Source organism: Strigops habroptila, chromosome 6, assembly GCF_004027225.2.
Source record: "Strigops habroptila isolate Jane chromosome 6, bStrHab1.2.pri, whole genome shotgun sequence".
Classification (NCBI taxonomy): domain Eukaryota; kingdom Metazoa; phylum Chordata; class Aves; order Psittaciformes; family Psittacidae; genus Strigops; species Strigops habroptila.
Genome location: NC_044282.2, coordinates 48,384,075 through 48,407,318, shown reverse-complemented (window position 1 = coordinate 48,407,318; position 23,244 = coordinate 48,384,075). Strand labels below are relative to the sequence as shown.

The window sequence follows — 23,244 nt, the reverse complement described above, 5'->3', positions numbered from 1 at the left end:
ATCTTGGAATTTATTTAGTGTATGAAAATGGAAGACTTACATCAGAGTAGCTGTATTTTGTCTTTTTAAAGTGTTTTCTATCCATATATATAAACAGGTTTTTTTCCCTTGTAAAAGTAGTAGATCATTTGCTTTAAAATGTGAAGAGAGAAATAGAGTTAACACTTTACTGGTAAGAGCTATGTGTGTCTGCCCTCCGTTGCTCTGGTACTCCTTTGAATATCCACTCATGCTCCTCAGTTAAATGGTGGCTGATGTAGTGATTTGTGGTGAGTTCTTATGTTTGGAATTCAGTGCTTTTCCATGAGGTTTAGAAGAGGTCCATAGCTGGACATACAGCTTTACAGTTGCCAGTAAAGTCTCATTTGGAGAAGTCACTGAAAAGAGAGCAAATAAGAAACAGCAGGTTAGGAAGGAGTGGCATACATTGGGATTTTTCTCAGTTTGAGTTTAAGGGAATTCAAGCAGATATTTATGAAAGAAAGGGTTAGGAACAGCAACTGTAAGTAATTTTGTTACCTGCACCTGTGCGCTGTATGTGTGATATGAGGGAAAAGCCCTATCTACAGCAAGAAAATGACGTAGATGACAGTATCGGTAACTTTCATGGGCTGTTCAGATTCACCTTTACATTACTACTCTATTTTTCAGTTGAACAAAATTAGAAACTTTCCTAACCAGAATACCATTATCTTCTGCTATCAAAACTAGCAATTATGGGAAAACAATTTAACCTTGGGAACAGTTGTTTTTTTTCTGCAGCCCCTGAACATTCTTGCTGTCTGCCTTCCCTTTTCTAAAGGCTATTGCTCCTTCTACTCTAGGTTCTTTCTCATTGTTGTAGTAAATACTGCTAAGCATCTCATGTGGCCTGCAGGCTACCAGCAATGGCTGAAAAACCCCAAAATATGCTTTTTTCACAATTTTATCAGTGCCTTTTTTAAAAAATCAGCTGACAGTTTACAGTTGAAATAACCAGATACTAGTTTAGGAAAATTCTGAGATGTGTTAAAAGAAAAAATTGCCGCAGTTAATTAAGAGCTTTCAGGGGTGCACTTCATCCTTACCCATTGAACTTTTACAAAAACATGTAAGAGCTGAGCGTTTTGGCTCACACATTGTGAGGCTGTGCATCTCTCTCAAGAATCACCCATGTAACTTCTCTCCTGTTTCCATACTGGCTGGGAAAGAGTGAAAAATAGTGCTGCATATCTTCTGTAATTTACACTTAAAGAAAAGAAAAAAGAAAAAAGGATTTCTGAAATGAGAATTTTGTAAAAATTGGAAGCTGGTAATATTTTGGCATTGCAACTGAATCAGTCCTGTCACAGTGATTTGTTTCAGAGTCCTCTCTGACACAGGCGTTTGTGTGGGTTGGTTATGAACCAGATTGGGGAACTTAGCAGAATTGATGCAAAGAGTGAGGTAGTTGATTGGTTTGTTTCTTTTTGTTAAAACTAGTCAGGCAAAACAAAAGCAAAGACCAATTTCTGATTTTCATTTTCTGCACTGATACTTGTACTAGCACAAATGGAGCTGCTCAGGTGCAGGAAAAAACAGAAGGACAACTGGATTCTTACTGGCATTGTTTTTCTGGCAATTTAAAGATGCTGAAACCATAGCTTTTTTATTTCTTTTTGGAAACTGTTCTGAGTATAGCAAGTATCAGTGGGAAGGAAGAGTGTACATGTGCTTGCTGAAGCCTTTCGCTGTGTTGGACTTGGAATTGTATTAATTTATGGAACAGTAAGTTGTTGCTTTCTTTGGTTAGCGAACAGCGAGTTCTTTTCTCTTCTGATTTTTCTCAGCATCTGAAGGGCTTTAGCAAATGTCTAGATGAGAACTACCGTCAAAAGATTCTGACAGACTCTGATGAGCGGTCTGTGCCGCAGGCCTGGAGCCTGCATCCCTCCTCGTGGCTTCCTGAGGCAACCACAGAGAGGTGGTGGGACTGTCTTGTGAGCTAGCTCTCTAGTGCAAAGTGAAGCAGCCAAGCCAGAGTCATAGAATCCTAGAATCACAGAATGGTTTGGGTTGGAAAGGGCCTTAAGATCATCTAGGTCCAATCCCCTTGCCATGGGCAGGGACACCTCGCACTGAACCATGTCACCCAAGACTCCATCCATCCAGCCTGGCCTTGAACACTGCCAGGGATGGAGCATTCACAACTTCCTTGGGCAACCCATTCCGGTGCCTCAACACCCTCACAGTCATTGCTTATGATTCTTTTAATCCATATTACACATCTTCAGAAATTATGGAGAACACTGCAATAATCATCACACTTCCAGTCAATCACTTAATTCTTCCACAGTAACACTGAGAAGGAAATTTTTCTTTCCTACAATATTCCCAGGGGTTTGAACACACCCTACTTCAGACTTGCTGCAAGTCATTACTAATCAGGTTAAAGTTTTATTAATAGCTTATTTTAATTTAAAAATGAAATAGTTTGTGTCTCAACTGAGACATTGGTATTCAGCTCAAATCATAGTTTCAAGCTGAAACTCAAATGTTTTAACTCATTTCACAAAGCTACGATTTATTAATTGCCCATACTACAGGAGTTTGGTGTATCCTGTATCTGTGACTGCTTTGCTAAAGCAGCTTCTTCATATGTTTATTATGCAAGAAACTCCTTCATTGCCTGCTTTCCCTTAGCATTCTTATTTCTTACGAGTTTCTTTAAGGCATTGAACCGAAGTAGAGCTTGTCTTTATTATAAGAGGCACATAAGTATCTCATGTAATACAGCCATTCCTTTTCAGTCTTCTCTATTGCTTTAATCAACTGTTAGAATTCTGGTTAAATTGCTGTGCTTTTTTGAGTATTCATGAGACAGGAAAGCATAACATAATATTTAGTTCCCAAAACAATGAGAAGAATCTTGTAGTCCTCAGACCAAAAACTAGCTTGCTTATTTTAGAAAAGAAGCTTGAGCTTTCCAGCATGGGCTCAGTGTAACAAATCTTTCTTGGTCTTTTCTTTTTCTCTTCTGTCACCTCGGCTATGACAACAGGTTGTGTAAATTCTTCCAAGTCACTTTTTCTACCATCTTGAGATTTGATAAGTCTTAGTGACATGTGCCTTTTGTGGTGGTTTCGCAGACAGGGACTACATATCCTGTTAACTTCCTTAACTTCTGGGAGCAGAAAGTTAAATAATTAAGCAACAGTTTTAAAGAACAGATTAAAATACTTCATCATTTATAATCTTACTGTGAGGAATACAAGGGCATGAAGAACAGACATTGAGGAAGTCCAGACAGTAGCACAGGGACTGGTGCCATCAACAGACCTGGTACAATCCAGAAGCCTAGATTCCCTAAATGGGTCAGTGACTTCCTATGCGTTATCCAGCATCACTCAAAAATTGGAAAACTACTGTTAAAATTTTTTGCTGATATTTTGGTGGTTGGAAAACTTCTATTTACAGTAGAAGGAACTTTTCAACTTTTCATACAGGTGTGTCACTGGTGCAGCAGCTTTGCTAGATCCCTGAATAAACTTCCTGGAAGGTTGCTTTTGCCATTTTCCTCTTGTCATGCTTACTTAGAAGATCTATTTATTAAGATTAAATTCTTGCAAAAGTGACAGTTCTGGTTCCTTCCTTTACATTTTGTTATGTTGCTTGAGGTTGCTGAATCATATGCCAGCCATGCGATTAGCAACAGAAATGCATTGTCTGGTATGGTCTTAATGCCTGTCATAAGTGTAATTCTCTGTGCTCCATGCTTCCTGTCAGTGACACAGATGAAATGTTAGATGCCAAAGAAGAATCTTAGAAATTTAGTGCACTGTGGAACTTGACTTAAGGAGCTAATGGCCCCTCTGGTTTTCTTTTGGCTTCATTAAGGCTATTCCTTGCCAGGTCTTTGCAGTCACCTCTGCAGGTCAGGCTCTGATTCCATTCTTAATGATACTGTTCTGGTAAGAGTAGTGATGGGAGAGGTATCAAATAAGCAACTTCTCTCAAGCAGAGGATGAACTAGAGCCACAATGTTAAAGACAGAATGTCTTAGATGTATAAACAACTTACTCGTCAGAGTTATTAACCACTTTTCCATTTGGGTACTTGGTAGATAGAAATTCAGTTCTGCTTACTTTCACTGAGTCAGGGGTATGTCCTCTCATATCAGAGGACTGTTGCTTTCTGTTTCTGTATCTTCCACTCCTTTCATCTGTGCAAGACACAGTACTTCTTGTGTCTCCTTTTCTTTGATCTGGAGGGGGGAAACAGTAGGCTGTCTGAAACTATGCCTTCTAGTTTGTGCTGCTTCTATAAGGTCTCCAGCAGCTTCTTGTTACTCACACACCTTTGACCAGATAATATGTATGCACCCCTAATTACTTCAGTCTTTCTGTTGTGCTTTTTGTTTGGTTTTGGGCCGGTGTGGGATTGCAGCACTTCCTGGCTGTTCTTCACTTTAACTTCTGGCTAGACTTTTGCCTAGGGCAGCAACTTCTGACTTAATGTGCTTCATAGCAGCACTTACTGACTGTGTCTGCTCTGTGTGGATAAAATAGCACTTCCTTGCATTTTTACTCCTCATATATACATGCCCCAGAACTGCCTGATACACATTCCTTTTAACTTTTAAGAAAATAACCTGAATATGACTTTTTCCTCTCTTTAAGAGCAGAAAAGCTTGGTTTTCTCGTCCTCCCCACCCTCTTCTACTCTTCTTGTTCAGGTATTTATTCCATTTTCACAAGCACTTGTAACCTTCAGACACATTCTTGCTGCCAGCTGTCAGTGATGATCCAAACACTCTGCCCTTTCGGAAAGTGAAGCTTCATTTGTTTAAAGGTTATAGTGCCATTTTCAAGTAGTAAATCAAAAGCTGTCTTTAAATACTCTTGCTGTCCAGCATTCCTGGTCCTTTCCTGTGTTGGAAGAAGAAAACTGAGCCGTATGTGATGACATTCTCACATTTTAGGACTTTTTCTCAAATGTCACAATATTTTTACAAGATTCCATTATATTCTGGGGCTGGAGAGTTCATCTAATATCTTCCTTTAAATCTAACATTTTTGTTCTCTTGGGCTTTGTGCTGTTGCAAATTCATGAGGCTGTTGGGTACAATCTGTGCATATGCATACCACAAATGTACAAACTCATCTGTGTGAAACTTTCTAAAAATGCAGTCCTCTACTAAAGGGATAATGTTCAAAAGGTCTCCTGCACCTTGAATTAGATCATGTTATGTGATACATGAACTAAATCATATGATCCAGCATGTTGTAATTATGACATTGCTTCAGGGTTTCTCTGAGCTTGCTTTCTTGCAGCCTTGGTTTTTGTTTCAGGTTAGTTCCATGCTATGATTATCTGTTCCATATCTGTTAAATTTTGTGACAAAATAAACAGTCTGTCTGTGTAATTGATACCTCCACAACACCTGCAACCCTAGATGATGATTATTGTTATTAACTAAGATTATTAAGTCTTAGTTAAAGGAGTTAGGAGGGGCAACGTTATTGCTTACTACAGCTTCCTGAGGAGGGGACATGGGGAGGGAGGTGCTGAGCTCTTCTCCCTGTTATCCAGTGAGAGGAGGTATGGGAATGGTTCGAAGCTGTGCCGGGAGAGGTTTAGACTGGACATTAGGAAACATTTCTTTACTGCGAGGGTGGTCAGGTGCTGGAATAGGCTTCCTAGAGAGGTGGTTGATGCTCCAAGCCTGTCAGTGTTTAAGAGGCATTTGGACAATGCCCTTAATAACATGCTTTGAATCTTGGTCAAGCCTGAAGTGGTCAGGCAGTTGGACTAGGTCCATTCCAATAGAAATACTCTACTCATATTTTAGGAGAGCAAGTAGGATTTCTCCATCCTCAGCATTTCACAGGGTTAATAAAACTGGTAATTCGTCGATTGGTATCTCATTTGCTTACTTGATACATCATTGGGTTTTTCATTGCTTAACTGCAGTGTTCAATGCTAAAACCGTTTCACTGGAGCTCTGTTAACATTGTTTATAATTTTTTTATTTTACTTTGAACAAGGAAGTATTCCTCCAATAACGGGACTGTGTAAAACTACACCTTATTTATCAACCCATTTAACTCCCTGCCATCTCATCTCACACATCTGAAAACATTTGAAACATGTCAGGAACATTTGAAAATAAATTCATGTGATTTCCCTCCCTTATGAGATGTAACATTGTGTTCAAACGCATAATTGCACATTCTTTCTGACTTGAAATCTGCTGATACTCCTTCTCTAGTGCTGCTTCCTGTGAATTTGCATTTGTCCTCCTTGTCTTGTGCCAAAGCTTCTGATCTGCAATTAAGTAAGATTCCAAGCAAGTCTTCCCTTCTCAAACTGCAAAATTAATTCATGTCATGACTGAAATAATAAACTCGGTGTGGGTGAAGCTGTTGCTGTCCTGTGCTTTATGTCTAAGCTTTCATGATTCACTGTAGAAAACAGCCTCAGAATTTTCTCAACTCTGGATTACTTCACAGTCTTATTGTTACACTGAATGTAGCAGATCTGTCTACTTTTGAGGTTTTAGTTGCCTCTGTCCTTTCAACTTTACTAGCAGTCTCTCTTCCCTCATTAGTAATATTTATATTCCCTCGTTATATGTATGTGGCGTGGTTCTTTTTTTTTTGTTTTGTTTGCTTGTTTATTTGGGGTTGGTTGTTTGGTTTTTTAATATATCCCCTTTCTTCAGCAAGTTTTCCAGTCACCTTGTAATTTCTCTATGCAATCCATGTTGGCCTGGTTTGGCTACAAAGATACTTTGAGATGCTGTGTTAAAAGTCATGGTACAGTCAAGACAAGGAAATGTGTACTGCTCTTCTTTTATCCACAAGACAGACATCTCGTCTTGGGAGGCAGTCAGAGTAATCAAACACAGTTTGTCCTTTTTTAGATCCATTCTGGCTGTTCCCATCCTTTCTTGTCCATCAAGGGCTTGGAAGTGGACTCCAGAGGGATTTGCTCCATAATCATCATGCTGTTCCCGCCTGTAGCTTTCTGGATCCTCCGTGTTGCCCTTCTAGAACATGGACATGACATTTGTCCTTTACCACTCATCAGGAGCCTCCCCAAGTTGCCATGACCTTTCAAAGGTGATAAAGAACAGCCTGGTAGTGGTGTTGGCTGGCTCCTTCAACACATTCAGATGCATTTGTGTTGTCTCATGGCCCGGCATATGTCAATTTTGCTTTCTTGGTCCTTAACTCTGATTTCCTCTACTGCAGTACTTCACTGCCCCACACTGCTGTTAGCTGTAAACAAGTGAGCAAAGCTTGCCAGTGAAGTCTGAGGCAAAAAAGTCATCGAGTACCTTGATCTTCTCCATGTCCTTTGGCACTAGATCCCCTAGATCCCCTACCCTACTGACAGCAGCAGGCCCACATTTGCCTCATTCTTTCTTTTATTGCCGGTGTATTTATAAAGGCTCTTGTTTCCATTCATAACCCTGGCTAGTTTCAATTCCAGATGAGCTTGGCTTTCCCAAGTCTGTGCTTGGAAGATTCCTGCTGGGTAGCCCTTCCCTGCTTCCATTTTCCAAACCTGCTTTTTGTGGTTGAGTTGAGGCAGAGGTTACCCATTCAGCCAGACTGGCTCTCTGCCATGCCTGCTCTATTTCTAACTAACTGGAATGGACTGTTCTTGTGCTGTGAACATACCATTTTTGAAGATCAGCCCACTCTTCTACCCTCCTCAGTGGCTTGCCACAGGATCCTGCCTTTGAATTCCCTGAATAAGCCATCATCTGTTCTCTTGAAGTCTAAGGTCTGCTATTTTTCTTCCTCAGATCTGTCAGGGTCTTAAATCCCAGCATCTCATGGTTGCTTCAGCCAAGCTGCCACAGACTTTGTCATCCTTGGCCAGTTCCTTCTTCTTTGTGAGAAATAGATCTGAGTGCCTTCCTAATTGGGCTTGCTGTTCAATTGGGTCAAAAAAAGTGTTCTCGATAGCCAGGTGTCTCCTGGATTGCTTGTAGCTGCCAGCTTCATGAATATGTAGGAATGGTTAAACTATTTACTGGATGTTCATTATCATTAACTCCACTCTGACAATGTCATCTTTAAGGTCATACTGAATTAACTGATCTCTGATCCCTTTTTGTTTTGCTTGTATTCACATCTGAGATCCCCTTTAATGCCTTTCTTGGGATCAAATTCTACGATATTTGATGCTAAACACGAATCTCGCAATATACACCTCTGCTTCTCTCTGAATATAAGCATCCACAGCTTTCCATACAATTTCATGCTCTTCCCTGGTAGAGGTCTTGCTCTAGACAACCTATTCGCTTTGTTTTGTTCTTCCTCTAAGCATGTATGGGAGTAGTGTCAAAGCTTGTCACGCTTAAGAGAGATTACCTCCAGTATTATGGATTCCATTCATTGCTCCCCTTATCTTTTGTGCTTGTAATAAGAATAGATTTTTAAAATGCATTTAGCCAGGAATGCATTCACTAGCATGCTACTTTTACAAAAGTGAAGAGTCTAGGACCTTCCATGTTTTTAGAAGTTGTTCAAGGTCAGGATTTCACTGGTTGCCTTTACAGATTCCCACAACTGCAACAAGAAAAATACTGAGAGACAGCTTGTCTACAGAATATTGCACTAGAGAATACTTCAACAGAGCACCGTAGATCTAATTTTAAAAAAGGTAGAACTACATGTGCAGTGAACACTAAAAAGCACTTTGAGCTGTTCAGCAGCTACCTATACATACATAAACTTGAATCATTATTTCATTTGGAATGAGTGAGTGGATTTGAAGTATATGCTTGCGTAATCTGAAGATGTGCATGAACATTACAGGGAGATATTCCTTGCTGTTTGACTGCTGTTGAACCCTCCAGGTGCCTACGAGTAGGTTGCACCTGCAGTGCTTTGTTGTGAACCAGGTACTTCACACTCCTGTGTTATTGGTGCAGTGTCAGTGGATCCTGGCGCAACGAGTAATTGAAATTTCAAGATAGGCATCTCTGGTTCTTCTCATTACCAGAGTCTTCCCATAAGCTCGTGAATGATTATTAGAAGTGTGAAATAAGAGTCAGCAAAACAGCCGTTACAGCTAAAGGTAGATGGTTAATGATTTCCAAACAGTAATGAAAAGGGATATTAATAATGACTGCAGATTTCAAGCTGCAGTTTTCAAATAATTGCTAAGAAGGCTCTAAATATTCAAATAAATACAGCTTTTTTTGACTCTTAATGAAAAAAGTTAGAGAAGATTCTTGTATTCTATTAGTACATGCATTATCACAACTTTCATTTGATTTGTTTTAGATGAGAAGATTGTGGAAAAAATCCGAGCTTTACAAATGAAAGCCGAAGACTATGATGTTGTTAAGGTGATTGGAAGAGGGGCTTTTGGAGAAGTGCAGCTGGTAAGAATGTAATGGTTTAATGATTAGACAGATTTACAGCTCTAGCCAAAACCTTCCTCAGTCTTGCATGCATTATATCTAAAAATGCATCCTTACAAAGAAGTAGTGTTATTTTCCTTGTATCATGATGTCATTTCTGTGCACAGTAAACAGTACATTTGAGTTTAAAACATGATGGATTTTCAAGGACTTAGAAAGCAGTTCGCTATCCTTTGATGAAATGGAAAAGGCAGTTCATGGTAATTCTAAATTTTTTTGACCACAGGCATCACTGTATAGCAATATCTGAAACCTTCCTATGAAAGAGGAAGCTAATAGTGCGAGAGAAAAAATTGTTTTGCTCTTGTAATTGTGATGCTTTCATTCTAGTTAACTGATACGACTCATATAAGATTATTTTTCTTTAAGACATTGTCCACTCAGCATTGTATCCCATATAATATCTAATGGAAGAATGGGGTTACTTTTTAAATTTATATTGTGGAGAAATTACATTTTTTTTAAAAAAGGCAATCAAAATACATGAAGTAACTTCATGCAGAGTCTGCTTTTCATTCAGTTTTAATTTTTCCTGGACTTCCAACTCATACTGTGTGATAAATAGCACAAAAATGCGGACATATGTATAAAATGGATTGGTATGTCAGTTTTGAAATAAGCTATGGATGTAAGCACCAGATAGAATCTGAGAGTACAAACACTGAGGATAAGTTACCATGAGCTAACAAGAGAGCTGTGCACCAGCTGAGCAATGTGATTTTAGAGGAAGAGAGATGTGAAGCAAGTCAATGGACAGGGGAGCAACTAATTTGCAGCAATTGAAGCTTGTTATCTTATTGCTACAAGGTAACAGAAATTCCCTTTTTGCTTGTGCCTTTTGACATGGAATTTAGCATTAGGAAGCCAGGAGAATCCTATTGTCTTATAAGGTAAAGCAATTTTGGAAAATACAGAAATGGTTGGAACTTTGTTGAGAAATGTGGCAAGATGTTAGTTCTGATGTGTTATAGGAGTTCCGCAACATATAATGGCAATAAATTTATTAGCCATTTATAAAATTATTTGCATTTTCCATATTAGTATTCGTGAAATTGGTTAGAACTGGGAAAAACTCCCTGCAACTAGCCTAAGACCATTTGTATGACCCATGGGTGATGTGCAAATTTAGATATAATTCACGTAGCAGTTAACATTCAGTTGACAATTTTTATTCATTTATGTCAGGTTTTAAGGCAACTTCATCCAAGTGTGGCAACATGAGAATATAGCTCCCTCTTCCCTATTTCTTTCAGGGTCATTTGCAGTTTTTTAGTGCAGAAGAATTTATGAGGTATGGTGAGGAGCATTTCCAAAGATTCCAAAGATACCCTTTTCAAATAAGACTTTAAAGAATTAATATCTATCTTTATATGCTTTTATATCCTTTCTGGCAAGAGATTAAAAACAAAACAAAAACCTTCAGCAGAACTCTATTTATTTGAGAAGGGGCTGATGCCGGGAGATTTCTAAGAAAGCAGTCTACTCTTTCTTTTTTCACTAACAGTCACGTCAGATGGTTTGTTTTAAAGTCTTCTATTAGACATTTTAATTATTATATATATCCACTTATAGCAGCTAATAGAGATGCTCCTTTTCATGCACTTGCATGGGAAGTCACTGAAGAATCAGGTTGTAAGAAGCAGTTCGTCATTTGTTGGGGCAGGGAGAGAGAAATGAAGAGAGAAGGTCGCAATAATAGAAGACATGCACTTTTTGGAAGTCATGCTGATGTATTTGCTGGGAGCATCCAACAGAACTGTATTTTTAACGTGCTTCAAAAATCAAAATACATTTTTTTCATATGTGTATTTCTAATAACCTACAGGTTTTTATGAATAATTTTCATTTTCTTAACATTTCATTTCAAATGTAAGTTCTTTGTTCTGGCTTAGAATGGAAACTTTTTTTCTTAATTCACTGAGTCATGCACAGTTTAAATTCTAAAGTAGGGTTGATTTTTCAAAGTGTATGCACTGCAGTTGGGTAGTTTGAGGGGTCTGAAGACACACTTCTCATTTGCCTCATCGTTATAATGTAATGGTAAAATGCATAGTAACTTGGTCATATAATGATGATTTTGTTTTGTTTTTCATTATTCCTATGGGGTTTTTTTTGTTCTTTATATAAGCCCTTGAAGCCCCCAAATAACAAAAGCTAAGAATGCTTGGTTCTGGAACGGAACTTCTGTGTGTTCATATAGAGCTCTTCTGTACTTAATGCCAACTTAACACTCTTTTTCTAAGATGTAAAAAATATAAGTAGAAATCATGATGTTACACAGTCTTACAGCTAAAAAGCAGTAGCTTAATAAATAAACAGCTGTAGATCTGAACTAATATTAGCTGGTGATGAGGGCATACATACCTAGATTTTTTGCCTCACAAGGTATGATACAAGTTTAAACTATTGAGCTCAGCTCTATCTATTTCTGCTCCATTCAGAATGTTAACACCACAGTTGCAGATGATGGATTTGCAGTAATCAAAATATTTTGCAACACATTCTGTGATCAAAATAGAAATTTGCTTCAGTGGGGGCTAAACACAGAAAGAACCATAAATAAAACATGATGAAGTACATGGGTTAAATTCATGAATGTCACCTTATCAGTGTGTGCTGTTGTTCATAAATATTTGTAGCACAAATATTTGTTATGTATTTGAAATAGTTGAATATAACAAGCCAAATTCTAAGTTTATTCATATACAGCATAAAATAGTCAGCTATGTCCTCCTTAATTTAATTTTGTTTCCCCAAGCTTTCTGCTCCGGTCTGGCATTTTCTTGTGAAAGAAGTGATGTGGGAGAGATCAACATTCCAGCTTCTAGAAGAAAAAAAGCCACATTCTCTACTGTTGTATCATACAGCTAGATTTTTAAAAAAAGCCTTGCTTTTCCTCCCTTCCTCCCCTCAAAAATTAATAAAACAAAAATCAGTCCAGTCAAGTGAGCATCTGACTTTGGTAGAAAAACAATTTCCTTGTAACTTCAGACGTATTAAACTCTACTCTTGAGCTCTGGCCTCTGGCATTGCTGGGTCTGTAGTGACGGGGAAGGCTAAGAAAATAATTGCCAGCTGCCAGGTCGCTTCTGTTACGCAGTGCTGTGAATAAAAGTGACTGGTGTCTAGGGCAGGCAGAAATATTGAATTATGTTGCTTAATATGTTACTTGTGGTTTATGTAGAAACAGTAATTTATGAAAGCACATCCTGAGTACATCTTGTTTGTTTTCACGGAGGAAAAATCCTATCGATTTGAAATTGAAACATCCGTAGTTCCTTCTCCCTGTTCTAATCATGAAGTATTGTGATGTTGCAGTGACACAGCAGGCTGACTTGATCATGTACTTGAATAGAAAACTAATGAAAGGCTAGCTCTTGTATTTGGGTAGTAAAGGATGGTCTGGGTGACAGTCTTTACTATGTGATTTCTTAGTGTTGCAAATCAGTGGTTGGTGCTGGTTTAGTTTTTTCCAGTAAGTGCTTTCCTTATTAGGTTTAGTCCCCCAGCCGCTGCTGATCTGTACCTTCTGTAGTAATACAAATAAAGCAGTCGTGGTCTGTTACCTGAAAATTTGTCAGGACATGAACTTTGGTACCCTGTCTGTAGTAACTTCTTAGGGTTCTATTCAAGTATTTCAGGATATGTGTGATTATTTCAAATGGAGTTCATTTCACAACTCCACTCTAGGATCTTCATTTTCATCATAAAAGAGATGGTACCATGATCAGTACGCATACTCAATCTGAAACTTCAAATGGGTATGTTATTTTTTTGCTTACATATTGTCTTCTGACATGAATGCTGTAGAAATTAGGGATTCATTTTGCATGTACTTGTTTTTTGAAAGTCTTAGGTTGATGAAGCAAGAGTAGCGGGAAATTCTTACTTCTTTATGCATTTTCATAAGTTAAATGAGGCCATGTTACTCAGTGCTGATGGCATAAAGGGATTTTCCTACCTATTTTGAGAGTTACTCTGGTGAGCTGCAGTTTAAATTTGGCAGTTCATTTAAACAGTTGGAAGAAATTGAAACATCATGACAGTTTAATACATTAATAATCTGGTATATGAGCCAATATATGTATGCACAAATATAGCTCTGGGTAAAGAGCGCAGTGGCTAGCAGCTAAATTGGCTGTCTCCAGTGGCCATGATGGTGATAAAGGAGTGTTATCACTGGTAGGTCTGTTCACCTGTAAGTTGTGCCAATACGCCAGTCTTTGGGTGCGCCAGTATGCTAGCTGTTGCTTTGGTTCCTTGTTTTTTTGTACAGAGAATGAACCTCTGTTGAAAACACCTCAAGAAATAATTTAGCCAACTAATAACCTATTGGTATGACCCTCAAGAGGTGCACAGACTGTGGTTTCTGGTCCCACTAGCCCTGTTTACTTTGCTTCTCCTATGCATGAGCATCAGGCTGTGCTGACTTACCTGAGAATTTTTTTTCCCCAAGTAGTGGGAAACAATTATTCTTGTAAATGAAGGCAGTGATGCACACTACACGCTGGCAAGCGTACACTACGATTTGAGGAATTGTAAACTACTGAATACATTGCAGAGCTTTATGTGAACAGTCACAGAAAATGCACCTTCAATTATACAGTATCTTTTTGAGGTTGCTGGTCTTTGTGGTTTTTTCTTCTGGTTTTGAGCAGGATTACAAAAGCTCTACATTATGGAGCATAGTTTGTGGTGTACCACCAAGTCTTTGTCAGTAATGTGTGTGGGGTTAGTAAAAAGGAAGGAGATAGTTTTCAAAATCCTTTTTAAGGACACCGCTTGCTGGCTGATTGTTAGTGTCTTAAAATGTACAAGTTCATAGAGTTGTTAACATACATAGGTGACCTGTTTCCGTTTTGGTGTTTGGTTGGAGGTTTTTTGATCTAGCTGTATAGAAAGTTGTTGGTTAGTGCTAACCTATGCAAGATACTAATGCTAAAACTTTTGTACCTATATCTTGAGAGTAAAAACCCCAATTTCAAGAACAGTAAATTCATAAATAATCTTGGTTTTGCTCATGTTCTCACTTTTTCCAAGATTACACACACACACCTTCTCCTATTTCTAGAGGTTACTCCTGTTGGTTTTGGTAACATTAATGTTTACGGCTCCTCAGGAGCAAAAGGCTGATACTCCCGTAAACCAAATAGATGTCTCTCTGAAGCTTTGTACTGCAGCTGTAATGAACCTGAAACATTTACAGCTGTTCAGGAAAAGGGCCTATTAAACATTCTTTCAAGTAGCATAATTAAACTCAGACATTGTGTAACACTAAGAAGTTGAGAGATGTTTTAATTTACTAAATGGAAGGCTTTTAAATACACCAGAAAATCTTAACCATTTGGTTCTGATTTCACAAATTAGTCCACTGAATTTTTTATTTTCATGTGGAGAAAATATGCTGAAACGTAAGATGCAGTTCATTTGTTTTTTGTGCTGACTCTCACATCTTACAGCTGAATACTTCTCACCTTGATTTCTGCAAGGAACGCTCAAGAATGTTAAAAACCAGGTCCTTTAGTAGTCGTTTCATAAAGTAGCATCAATCTAACATTTCATTAACAGAGTAATGGCTTTACAGTCTGTACCTTAAGGATCTTGTTTCATGTCAGTATTCAGATGAAGTTTTCAAAAATATTTTCAGGTTTTCTCATAAAAGTTCTAATTTCAGTTTTCCAACAAGATTTATGTTACTAATTTTACACCATGTAAAGTGAATTTAAGAACTACTTAAGCAATTGGAGCAATGTTTTTGTGTGAAGAGTAAAAATTGTGAGAGCCTGAAGTGGACTGCTTGCAGAATTTCTAACATGAGTAAATGCAAGGATAGATGGTATTTAAATAAGCAAATATAAGCAGAGTTGCATTTTATTTCTCCTTACACAATGGGACTTTTAATAAGCATTTCCTTTTGTAAACAGAACAATCTTTTGTGTGCGTGTATTCTGGGTGATTTGAAGTATGCACGTTTACTCAGGAAATGTTAAGAGCAGCAGTCCAGTTCTTTAGAGAAAGATGGTACTTTTCTCATTCTGAGTTATGGGTTGGGTTTGTTTGGGTTTTTTCGGAGGTGGTTGGTTGGTTGTTTTGTTGGGGGGGGGGTAAGGGGTTTAGTTTCAGTTTGAGCAAGCAGACAACTGGAATCAGCTCTCATTTTTACGTTCATAGCCATGGTGAAGAAGTATGTGCTTGTATGTGTGCATCTTCAATAAAACCTCCTAAGAGCTCCTGCAGCCTCAGGCACATCCTTCAGCTCCTCTTCTGGGGTTGCAGCAGCAGCTGCAGCAGTTGGCCAGGCTCTGGCATATCTTACTTCATTTGGCATCCTTCTTGTTCCACCCTGCTGTGTTTTTCTGGAGCAGCTGTTAGGTTTTTCTTTCCAGGTTTGGAAGTTCTCAAATCTTTATGGTGTAGAAAACTGGGTATATGAAGTCCTGGAGGCATTGCATCCCAGAAAGCAGCTTGCACACAGGAGAAATACACTATGCCAGTATTAATTTTTTTTGCAAGGCACTTTAAAAACATTGTTTCTCTTCTTTTTCAACCAACAGGTTCGCCATAAAATGACGCAAAAGGTTTATGCAATGAAGCTACTCAGTAAATTTGAAATGATCAAGAGATCAGATTCAGCCTTTTTCTGGGAAGAAAGAGATATCATGGCCTTCGCCAACAGCCCGTGGGTGGTTCAGGTAAGGATGACAAGTAACAGTAAAATAATAATAATAATAATGCCATACATTTTTCCCAGTCTTGAGCTAGTTTTGAGTTTACATCTAAACTCAAATCATGGTTTAGGTTCAGATTTTACTTTCTAAAAAATATGTTTACAGCACTTTCAATGAGTTCTATGTATTTGTGTTAGTAGATTATATTTTAGTCAGTACAAATGCATCATAAAACAATTAAACAGATTTTTGAAATACCTACATAATTATTTGGAATAATGGGGAGGTTACCTTTCCAAGAAAAAATCTGTATAGAAATACAGTAACAAAGGTCAACATTATTTCCAGTCTTTCCCCATGGTACAGTCAATTGATCACAGGCAATTAGTACTGAGAGTGCTTTGAGTAGTTCTGTTTTCAGCTGTGATTTGGTAGATGGATGAGTGCACACTCTGGGTCTCCTGTAAGAGAGGAGATTGTAGCAATAGTTTACTTGAAACCATCTTCGTGTTTAGTGGTCAGCTCACAAGTAATATCCAAGTAATGGAAAATTGACTTCCTCAGCTGGTTTTGAACACTGTTGCTTGCAGCTCTCTCATGACATGTATCATCATCGTGTTTGTAATAGAATTATGCCTTTGGGAAGAATTAGTACTCAATATTGCAATTTGTTGTAACTGGTAAATTATACCAATTAATAAATGAGTAGTGAAAGTGTATGCTTAGAGAAATTTAGTACTTCATTTTATTAAATAATTAATATGCTTAAATGCTCTCACATACATTGCCATGCTTCTATATGTTTAATAAGTAAAGACTGGCCTTAAGGTTTCCATATGCTCTTCATAACGCTTTACCTCATGTATGCAAGAAATGTTTTACAGAGTTTTTTTACTTAGATGTTTTGCTCTTCTGAGACTATTCTGTGTTTTTGCCTATATTCAGCAGAAATACTTAACCAAATAGGTGAATTTTTATTTAGTTCTTTGTTTTTGTTCTAATGACTGTAGTTGTCTGGAATGATTTTTACTTTTCACTTGCAGCTGAGAGTCACAAGAAATGTATGAGACTCAATTTTCAAAGGAAAGTGTAGCAACCATGATATAAATGTGTGTGTTTGTAAATTGCAACTACACTTTGATTCGTCATTGTGCCTTCTGTGATGAAGTGTACTAGTGTGTTATATTTAAGGATTGTGGTCCAGTGGGGTAGGACATTGAGCTGGCTTTAAGAAAATGTAGGTCCTGTTCTGAGCTAGAAACTGGGACAGATCACACCGCTTCTTTCTGCTGCCTTTTTTCTGTGAAAAACAATTGAAACCAGAGTACAAGATAATTTTTTTTATTTTTTTTTTTTTTAATGAAAGCCCTTGAGGGCAGTAATGAAAGGGCTGTATAAAGGCATACTGTTGTTATTAATTATTGTGTTATATTAATATCTTTACATGTGAGAATATAGAGAGTGTTTTGGATTTTAATTTAGATTTTAATGAACAAATGCATTACCATATTATATATTGTATATTTGTGAAAACAGATACAGTACAATATATATGTATTAAATTATATATTTATCATATAGATCTTCTGTCACTAATATACAATTAATTTTAATGTAAAGGTCAAATCTCAATAATAATGTTCCTGCCTTTCATGGTTCCTCATCCTCCACAAACTCCCCGTTCTTGATTTTCTCCTTTCCACACATCCTCTTCTGCAATTGAACTTTGTGTGGGTAACTTAAAGATGTGAATGATTTTAGTTTTTAATGTAAAGGACCAGTATTCCCTGAGAAATAAAGTGAGAGACCTTCAGAGACTGTCATTGAACATTGGATAGTAAGGCTTTTTGCTGGTCTGGGCTCTTTTCAGATCTGGTGATCAGTGGGAGAAATCTCTAATAAAACTTCAGCACTCTATGGTTGAAATACATTTTAAAAAGACTAAACTTACTTTCACTATCATGCTGGTAGGAAACATGCACGCTGCAACCTATACCAGACCATTATTTTATTGCTAAGCATAATTTCTTTGTATTGTGTTATAGCTGTCTTCAGGAACAGCTTTTTCCTTCTTTCTTATTTCAATATATGTGTTGATTTAGGATAAAATCAGTAGTGACAATTGTTTTTGTAAAGATGTACAGAGATACGGAGATTCAGATGCTATTCACTGTTGCACTATTTTCAGATCAATACATGATGCTCCCTAGCTCAGATTTGGTATTTTGCATTTTGACTCAGGATAATTTTTAATGCCAGCAACATGGATATATAGAAGCTTATAGTACTGAAATAATCAGGAAATCTTTTTTTGTTTTCTTGAAAATGAGGGGCTTTTGAAGTTCATTAAGTTTCAAGGTACTGTCATAATTAATAGAAAATGTAGATTATCTAGATACAAAAAATTAAGTTACTTTACATTAGTCTTGAAAACATATACTCAGGTTTAATGAAACTTCAAGATAAAGTGCCTTATTGTTTTTCCTAGCTGTCTCTGAGAAGTAATGTTGCTTTTTTCTTTTTTTAATGTTGCAGCTATTTTGTGCCTTTCAAGATGACAAATACTTGTACATGGTAATGGAATACATGCCAGGTGGAGATCTTGTAAACCTTATGAGCAACTACGATGTGCCTGAGAAATGGGCCAAGTTCTATACAGCCGAAGTTGTTCTTGCTCTTGATGCAATTCACTCCATGGGCTTGATACACAGAGATGTGAAGCCTGACAATATGCTTTTAGATAAATATGGGCATCTGAAGCTGGCAGATTTTGGCACTTGCATGAAAATGGATGAAGTAAGTATGCCACTGAATAATTTATCATCTATAAAACTGTAATTCTGAGGTTATTTTCTTATGAATTACAGTAGCCAAAGGGATATTCATCAAATTGTCCACTTGGTTGGAAAGCTGTTCCTTGTCTCCTTGTTTTAAAGACAAGGGTACTTCAAATAGTGTAACTTTTTCTATAATAAACTCTTCTGGCACAGGGAAGAAGGATGTAAACTCATTTTTTGTATTTTCGAAGCATGTGTGTTTATGAATTTCTGAGGCTCATTTTTTTTTTGCCAAATGTCTGAAAAGCTTATGAGACAACTCCTAATTTAGAACATTAGTAACCTTGAAATAATTCATAAACTGACATTTTTCTGTAAATGAAATTATTTTACAGGCACAGTACAGTCCCTATTTATGTTTTACTGAGTCTGATTGTTCTCATAGCATCCTCTAGTGGTCATTAAAATGAGGTCACAGTAAGGCAGCAGTGGTATGTGATATATCAAATAAATTTGTTATTTCTCAAGATGTCATACATTCTTAACTGTTCAGATTTTACTGGGTAGAGCCAACTTAGTTTTCTAATAAGGTTGTATAACAATATTTTATTTTTAACAGGATGTAATACTCTATATAGACTTAAAAGTAATGCTGCCTTTAGCAGTTTGCACTTTTTAACATCTTCCCTGACAAACAGTATTATGCTGTAATTTACACAATATATTCTGGTGAAAAATTATAAGAGATCCTAAAAAACACTGTGTATGAGTGTGCATAATGATTTGCCTGGCCTTTGAAAAGTTTCTGTATTAATGTTGACAAGAAGCATCCTTTTAGGTTCATTTGCTTTAATACGTTAGATATTTTTCTGTATTGTTTAGGAAGTGCTTGATGTAATCTCTGCAATCTACTTAATTTGCATTTGCATCATTAAGTTAATGTCTCTTCAGCAGTAGCTAGATGGAATCTAGATAGAGATAGAAGTACTATCTCTGGTTAGGGTTTGTTGGTTTTTTTCTCCTGTGATCTTGTGACAATATATTAACTTCATTGAACAACTACAGCTGTTTATATGGAGATTGAGTACTCTGTTTAGTTTTGCTGATATTGTAGTTGTTATTCTAAAGGCAGATAGATTGTTTACCTCCATTTTGATGATTTACTTGACTATATTTTAGGGGACAGCATTTACTTGGAAAAAATCAAAGGTAGTATTTGATCTCTTAGTTTACTCCTTAAAAAATTAATCTTGGTTTTGAGCCAGTAGGTGGTAGGTCTTAAAGGAATCTGATCTTCATCAGAAGAGACAATGAAGAAAAAAAAATCAAAAACTTCATAGTATAAATCTACCAAAAAAGGATGATCCTTTATGGCATTTTAGAGATCCCAGAAATGGTAAACCTAAGCCTTTTTTCCTTTTTTCTTTTTTGTTGTTTTTGTTAAAAGAATGGAATACTAAAATGTGGATGCTCACATTATAAATGTGAGAAGTACATGCTCATTTCTTGTAAGTAATTATGGTGAGCTCCAGTTCAGGCTGGGTATCATCAATGAAGCAGTGATCTCCTAAAGAAGTTAATTTTTGAGTAGATTACATTTTAATTTCTTCATGTTTCTCAGACTCAGTGGAATGGCAAAAATCTTTATACAGGAAGCTTTAGAAGTTGAGAGGTTCTGGATTGTCTCCAAATCTCATGCTACTTCGTACAAAACATGAACACATCCCAGCTGTGTAAATACAATATTGGTGTTGGCAGGATGATTTCTAGAAAATATATGCTTACCCAATACTTATTTATTTTTTCTGATTTGGAGTTCTTTGAGCAGTTGTGCACGTTAGTATCTTCCTTGTGCTGTTGAGAGCCCAGGAAAATTCTGCTGCAGTTTCATGAGAGACTTTTTTGACCTTTGCTGTGGACTTGAATTCAGTCCTCTTAAGTTTTCCAGGCCAGTCCACACCCCTGGAGCGGAATTCCTTCTTACTAGTATGTGAAAAGAATTGCTAAGTGGTTTAGTGATCTTTTCCAACATAGAAGGAACTGACCTATGGAAGGTCCATAAGGTTGTGTTCCGAACACAACCATAACTCAGTTGTGATGGTTTGGAGGTTTGGAGGCTTCTTTGATGTTCTGCTTTTTTTAAAATCTGCAACAAGGTATTTCTGTAATTGAATAAAGAATGGAATTGGCCTCAAAGATTTAGTAGGAATTGTGGTTCCCATTTGGTATTTAGGTATGATAAGGTAGCCCAGGGCAGGTTTCATCAGACTAATGTTCAGGTTTTCTATAAGAAACTAGGCAGTAGTTGGCTTTGGTAGGTGTCGTAGAACCAGGAAGTATTGCTGGGCTTGGTACATAATGCTGTCTTGCGCTGTTTTAGATGAGCACAGGTTTATAGGGTATCTGTTGAAAAGAGATGTGACCAAAACAAGGCAAGTTTACCATTTGGGATTATCACCCCAGCTCAGGCAGTTCAGCTAAAAGAAGGAATGTGTTCCCCATTTTAGAACTCAATTTATTTCTCATTGAAACTTGTCCAAGACTCTGCTGGATCCTTCTTGCTTCAGTTCATTGTCTACAGCACTCGTGCAGTGCTAACACCTGATCTGAGCTATCCTAATGTTTCCACACAAGCACTCTCCAGCTCTTGTTTACTGAAAAGATCTTCCTGAGGGAGTGAAAGCCTGATACTCAGCCTTGGATCAATACAGCGAGTCATTCAGGTCTGATGGAGATCCTCCTGAGGATGAAAACTGAACTGCTTTGTCTTCAGCAATATAATAATTCCTAATGATGCTAGGAAACACTACAGCCTCACTGCCAAGCTGTCCGGGGAGAACATGCTGTTTCTCCAGGACAACCTTTTTAAAAATTCTGCACTGCACATCTCTCACATACCTGCCAGAGATAAGTTCCAAGATCCACCTTGATCTTTTTGAGGTGATGAGAAAAGGCTTGGGTAAAACGCTGGCCCGAGACTCCCAAAAGGAAGCTTTGTATGAGAACTGCTATAGTACGTGTGCTACGTGGCATAAACCAGAGGTTTAGTATTTGAAACAGAGGAGCAACACCTTTTCCAGAGAAAACAGCACCCTTTAGATCTCTTCAAATGCTGAAGTACAGAAGGCAGAAGTCATCATGTAGAATGCAGGGGCTGTTGAGAGGCCATGTACTGCACAGGGAGGATTTCCCTGTTTACTTGGCTTTGATGCCGGAGATCATAGAAGCTAGTCTGACTGTGGTATTAAGAGTATCCAGTACCTAAAAATGCATACAGAGCAATGCCTAAGTTCTTTGAAAGAACAACTGTGTAAATGAACAGAGATCTGGAAATATTCAGGTGATAGTGGACCAGCCTCCCCAGGGACATGGTAGAATCCCCATTGCTGGAGATTTTCAAGATGCAATAGGACAGGGTGCTAGATAATCTCATCTAGGCTCCCTGTCCCATGACAGGTTGGGCATTTTTAGATTTGTTCCTGAGACAGAAGGTAGAGAGTTTTACGGGGTTCAGAGAGATACAGTCCATTGAAAACTGATGTTAGCATGCACCAGGGCCCTTTCAGCTGCAGAAATATGTTTTGGGGTTTTTTTTACTACTTGGTTCTTTGGCATCCTGTCTGAAAACTTAAGGCATTGTTACCTGGAGTTCTTTAGCATCTGTAATGTCATTGGAAAGAACCAGCCATCAGACTTGGGTAGGGCTGGTGCTTTTTTGGCACAATCTTTGCTTTGTTTGCATAACATATTAAAAGGTATTCTTGTATTAATTACAGAGGAAAGGGAAATGGGGTGTTATTAAGTGCTTAGGTGTCAAAGTGACAAGGCTGTGACTGAAGCTGCAGTCTTCAGAGAAATCTTTCAAAACTGTGACTTTGTTCTAAAAGAAGCTCTTTGCGCAGGGAGGGATTCAGGTGGCTTCAGCCAGTCTTCACTGAGTGAAGATTCAGACTTTCCCTTGTTCTAATTTTGCATTTGGCTAAGGAAGAGATCAACCTGCACCAGTATCAAAGTCCTCATTAGGTTGCCACAGTCCTACTAGATCAGCAGAATCACAGCAGCCTAGAGCAATTCCTCCAGTGCTCAAAGCAAACTAAGGCTAAAGCTTCAGAGACGACCTGTAGTGTAGTGCATAGAATGCTTTACAGACAGGATTTTCAAATGTTTCCTGCCACGTGCCAGATACATTTTTGAATGTTCTCAGCTTTAGATTGCTAGAAGCTTTGGATTTTAGTTTATTTCCCAGTATTAAAATCTGTTCATCTGTATTCTTCTTTGTCCAAAGAATGCATTAGATCTTCTGAAAAGAGTTAACTTCATTTTCTTATTCCAGGATGATCAAGCTCTGTGTTATCTGGTTCATAGTGTAGAAAGCAGAAGTTAACTTGCTCTTCAT

General features: G+C 37.7%; 1 protein-coding gene across 2 annotated transcripts in view; it reads left to right on the top strand.

Moving 5' to 3' along the window:
* Window positions 1-23,244, top strand: part of ROCK2 (Rho associated coiled-coil containing protein kinase 2) — a 100,205-nt gene that overhangs the window by 46,645 nt on the left and 30,316 nt on the right. For both annotated transcript variants that reach the window (XM_030489267.1, XM_030489268.1), the window contains exons 3-5: window positions 9,264-9,364; window positions 15,958-16,095; window positions 18,607-18,867. In XM_030489267.1, coding sequence (XP_030345127.1) covers window positions 9,264-9,364; window positions 15,958-16,095; window positions 18,607-18,867 — 500 coding nt within the window. The remainder of the gene's footprint in view (window positions 1-9,263; window positions 9,365-15,957; window positions 16,096-18,606; window positions 18,868-23,244) is intronic.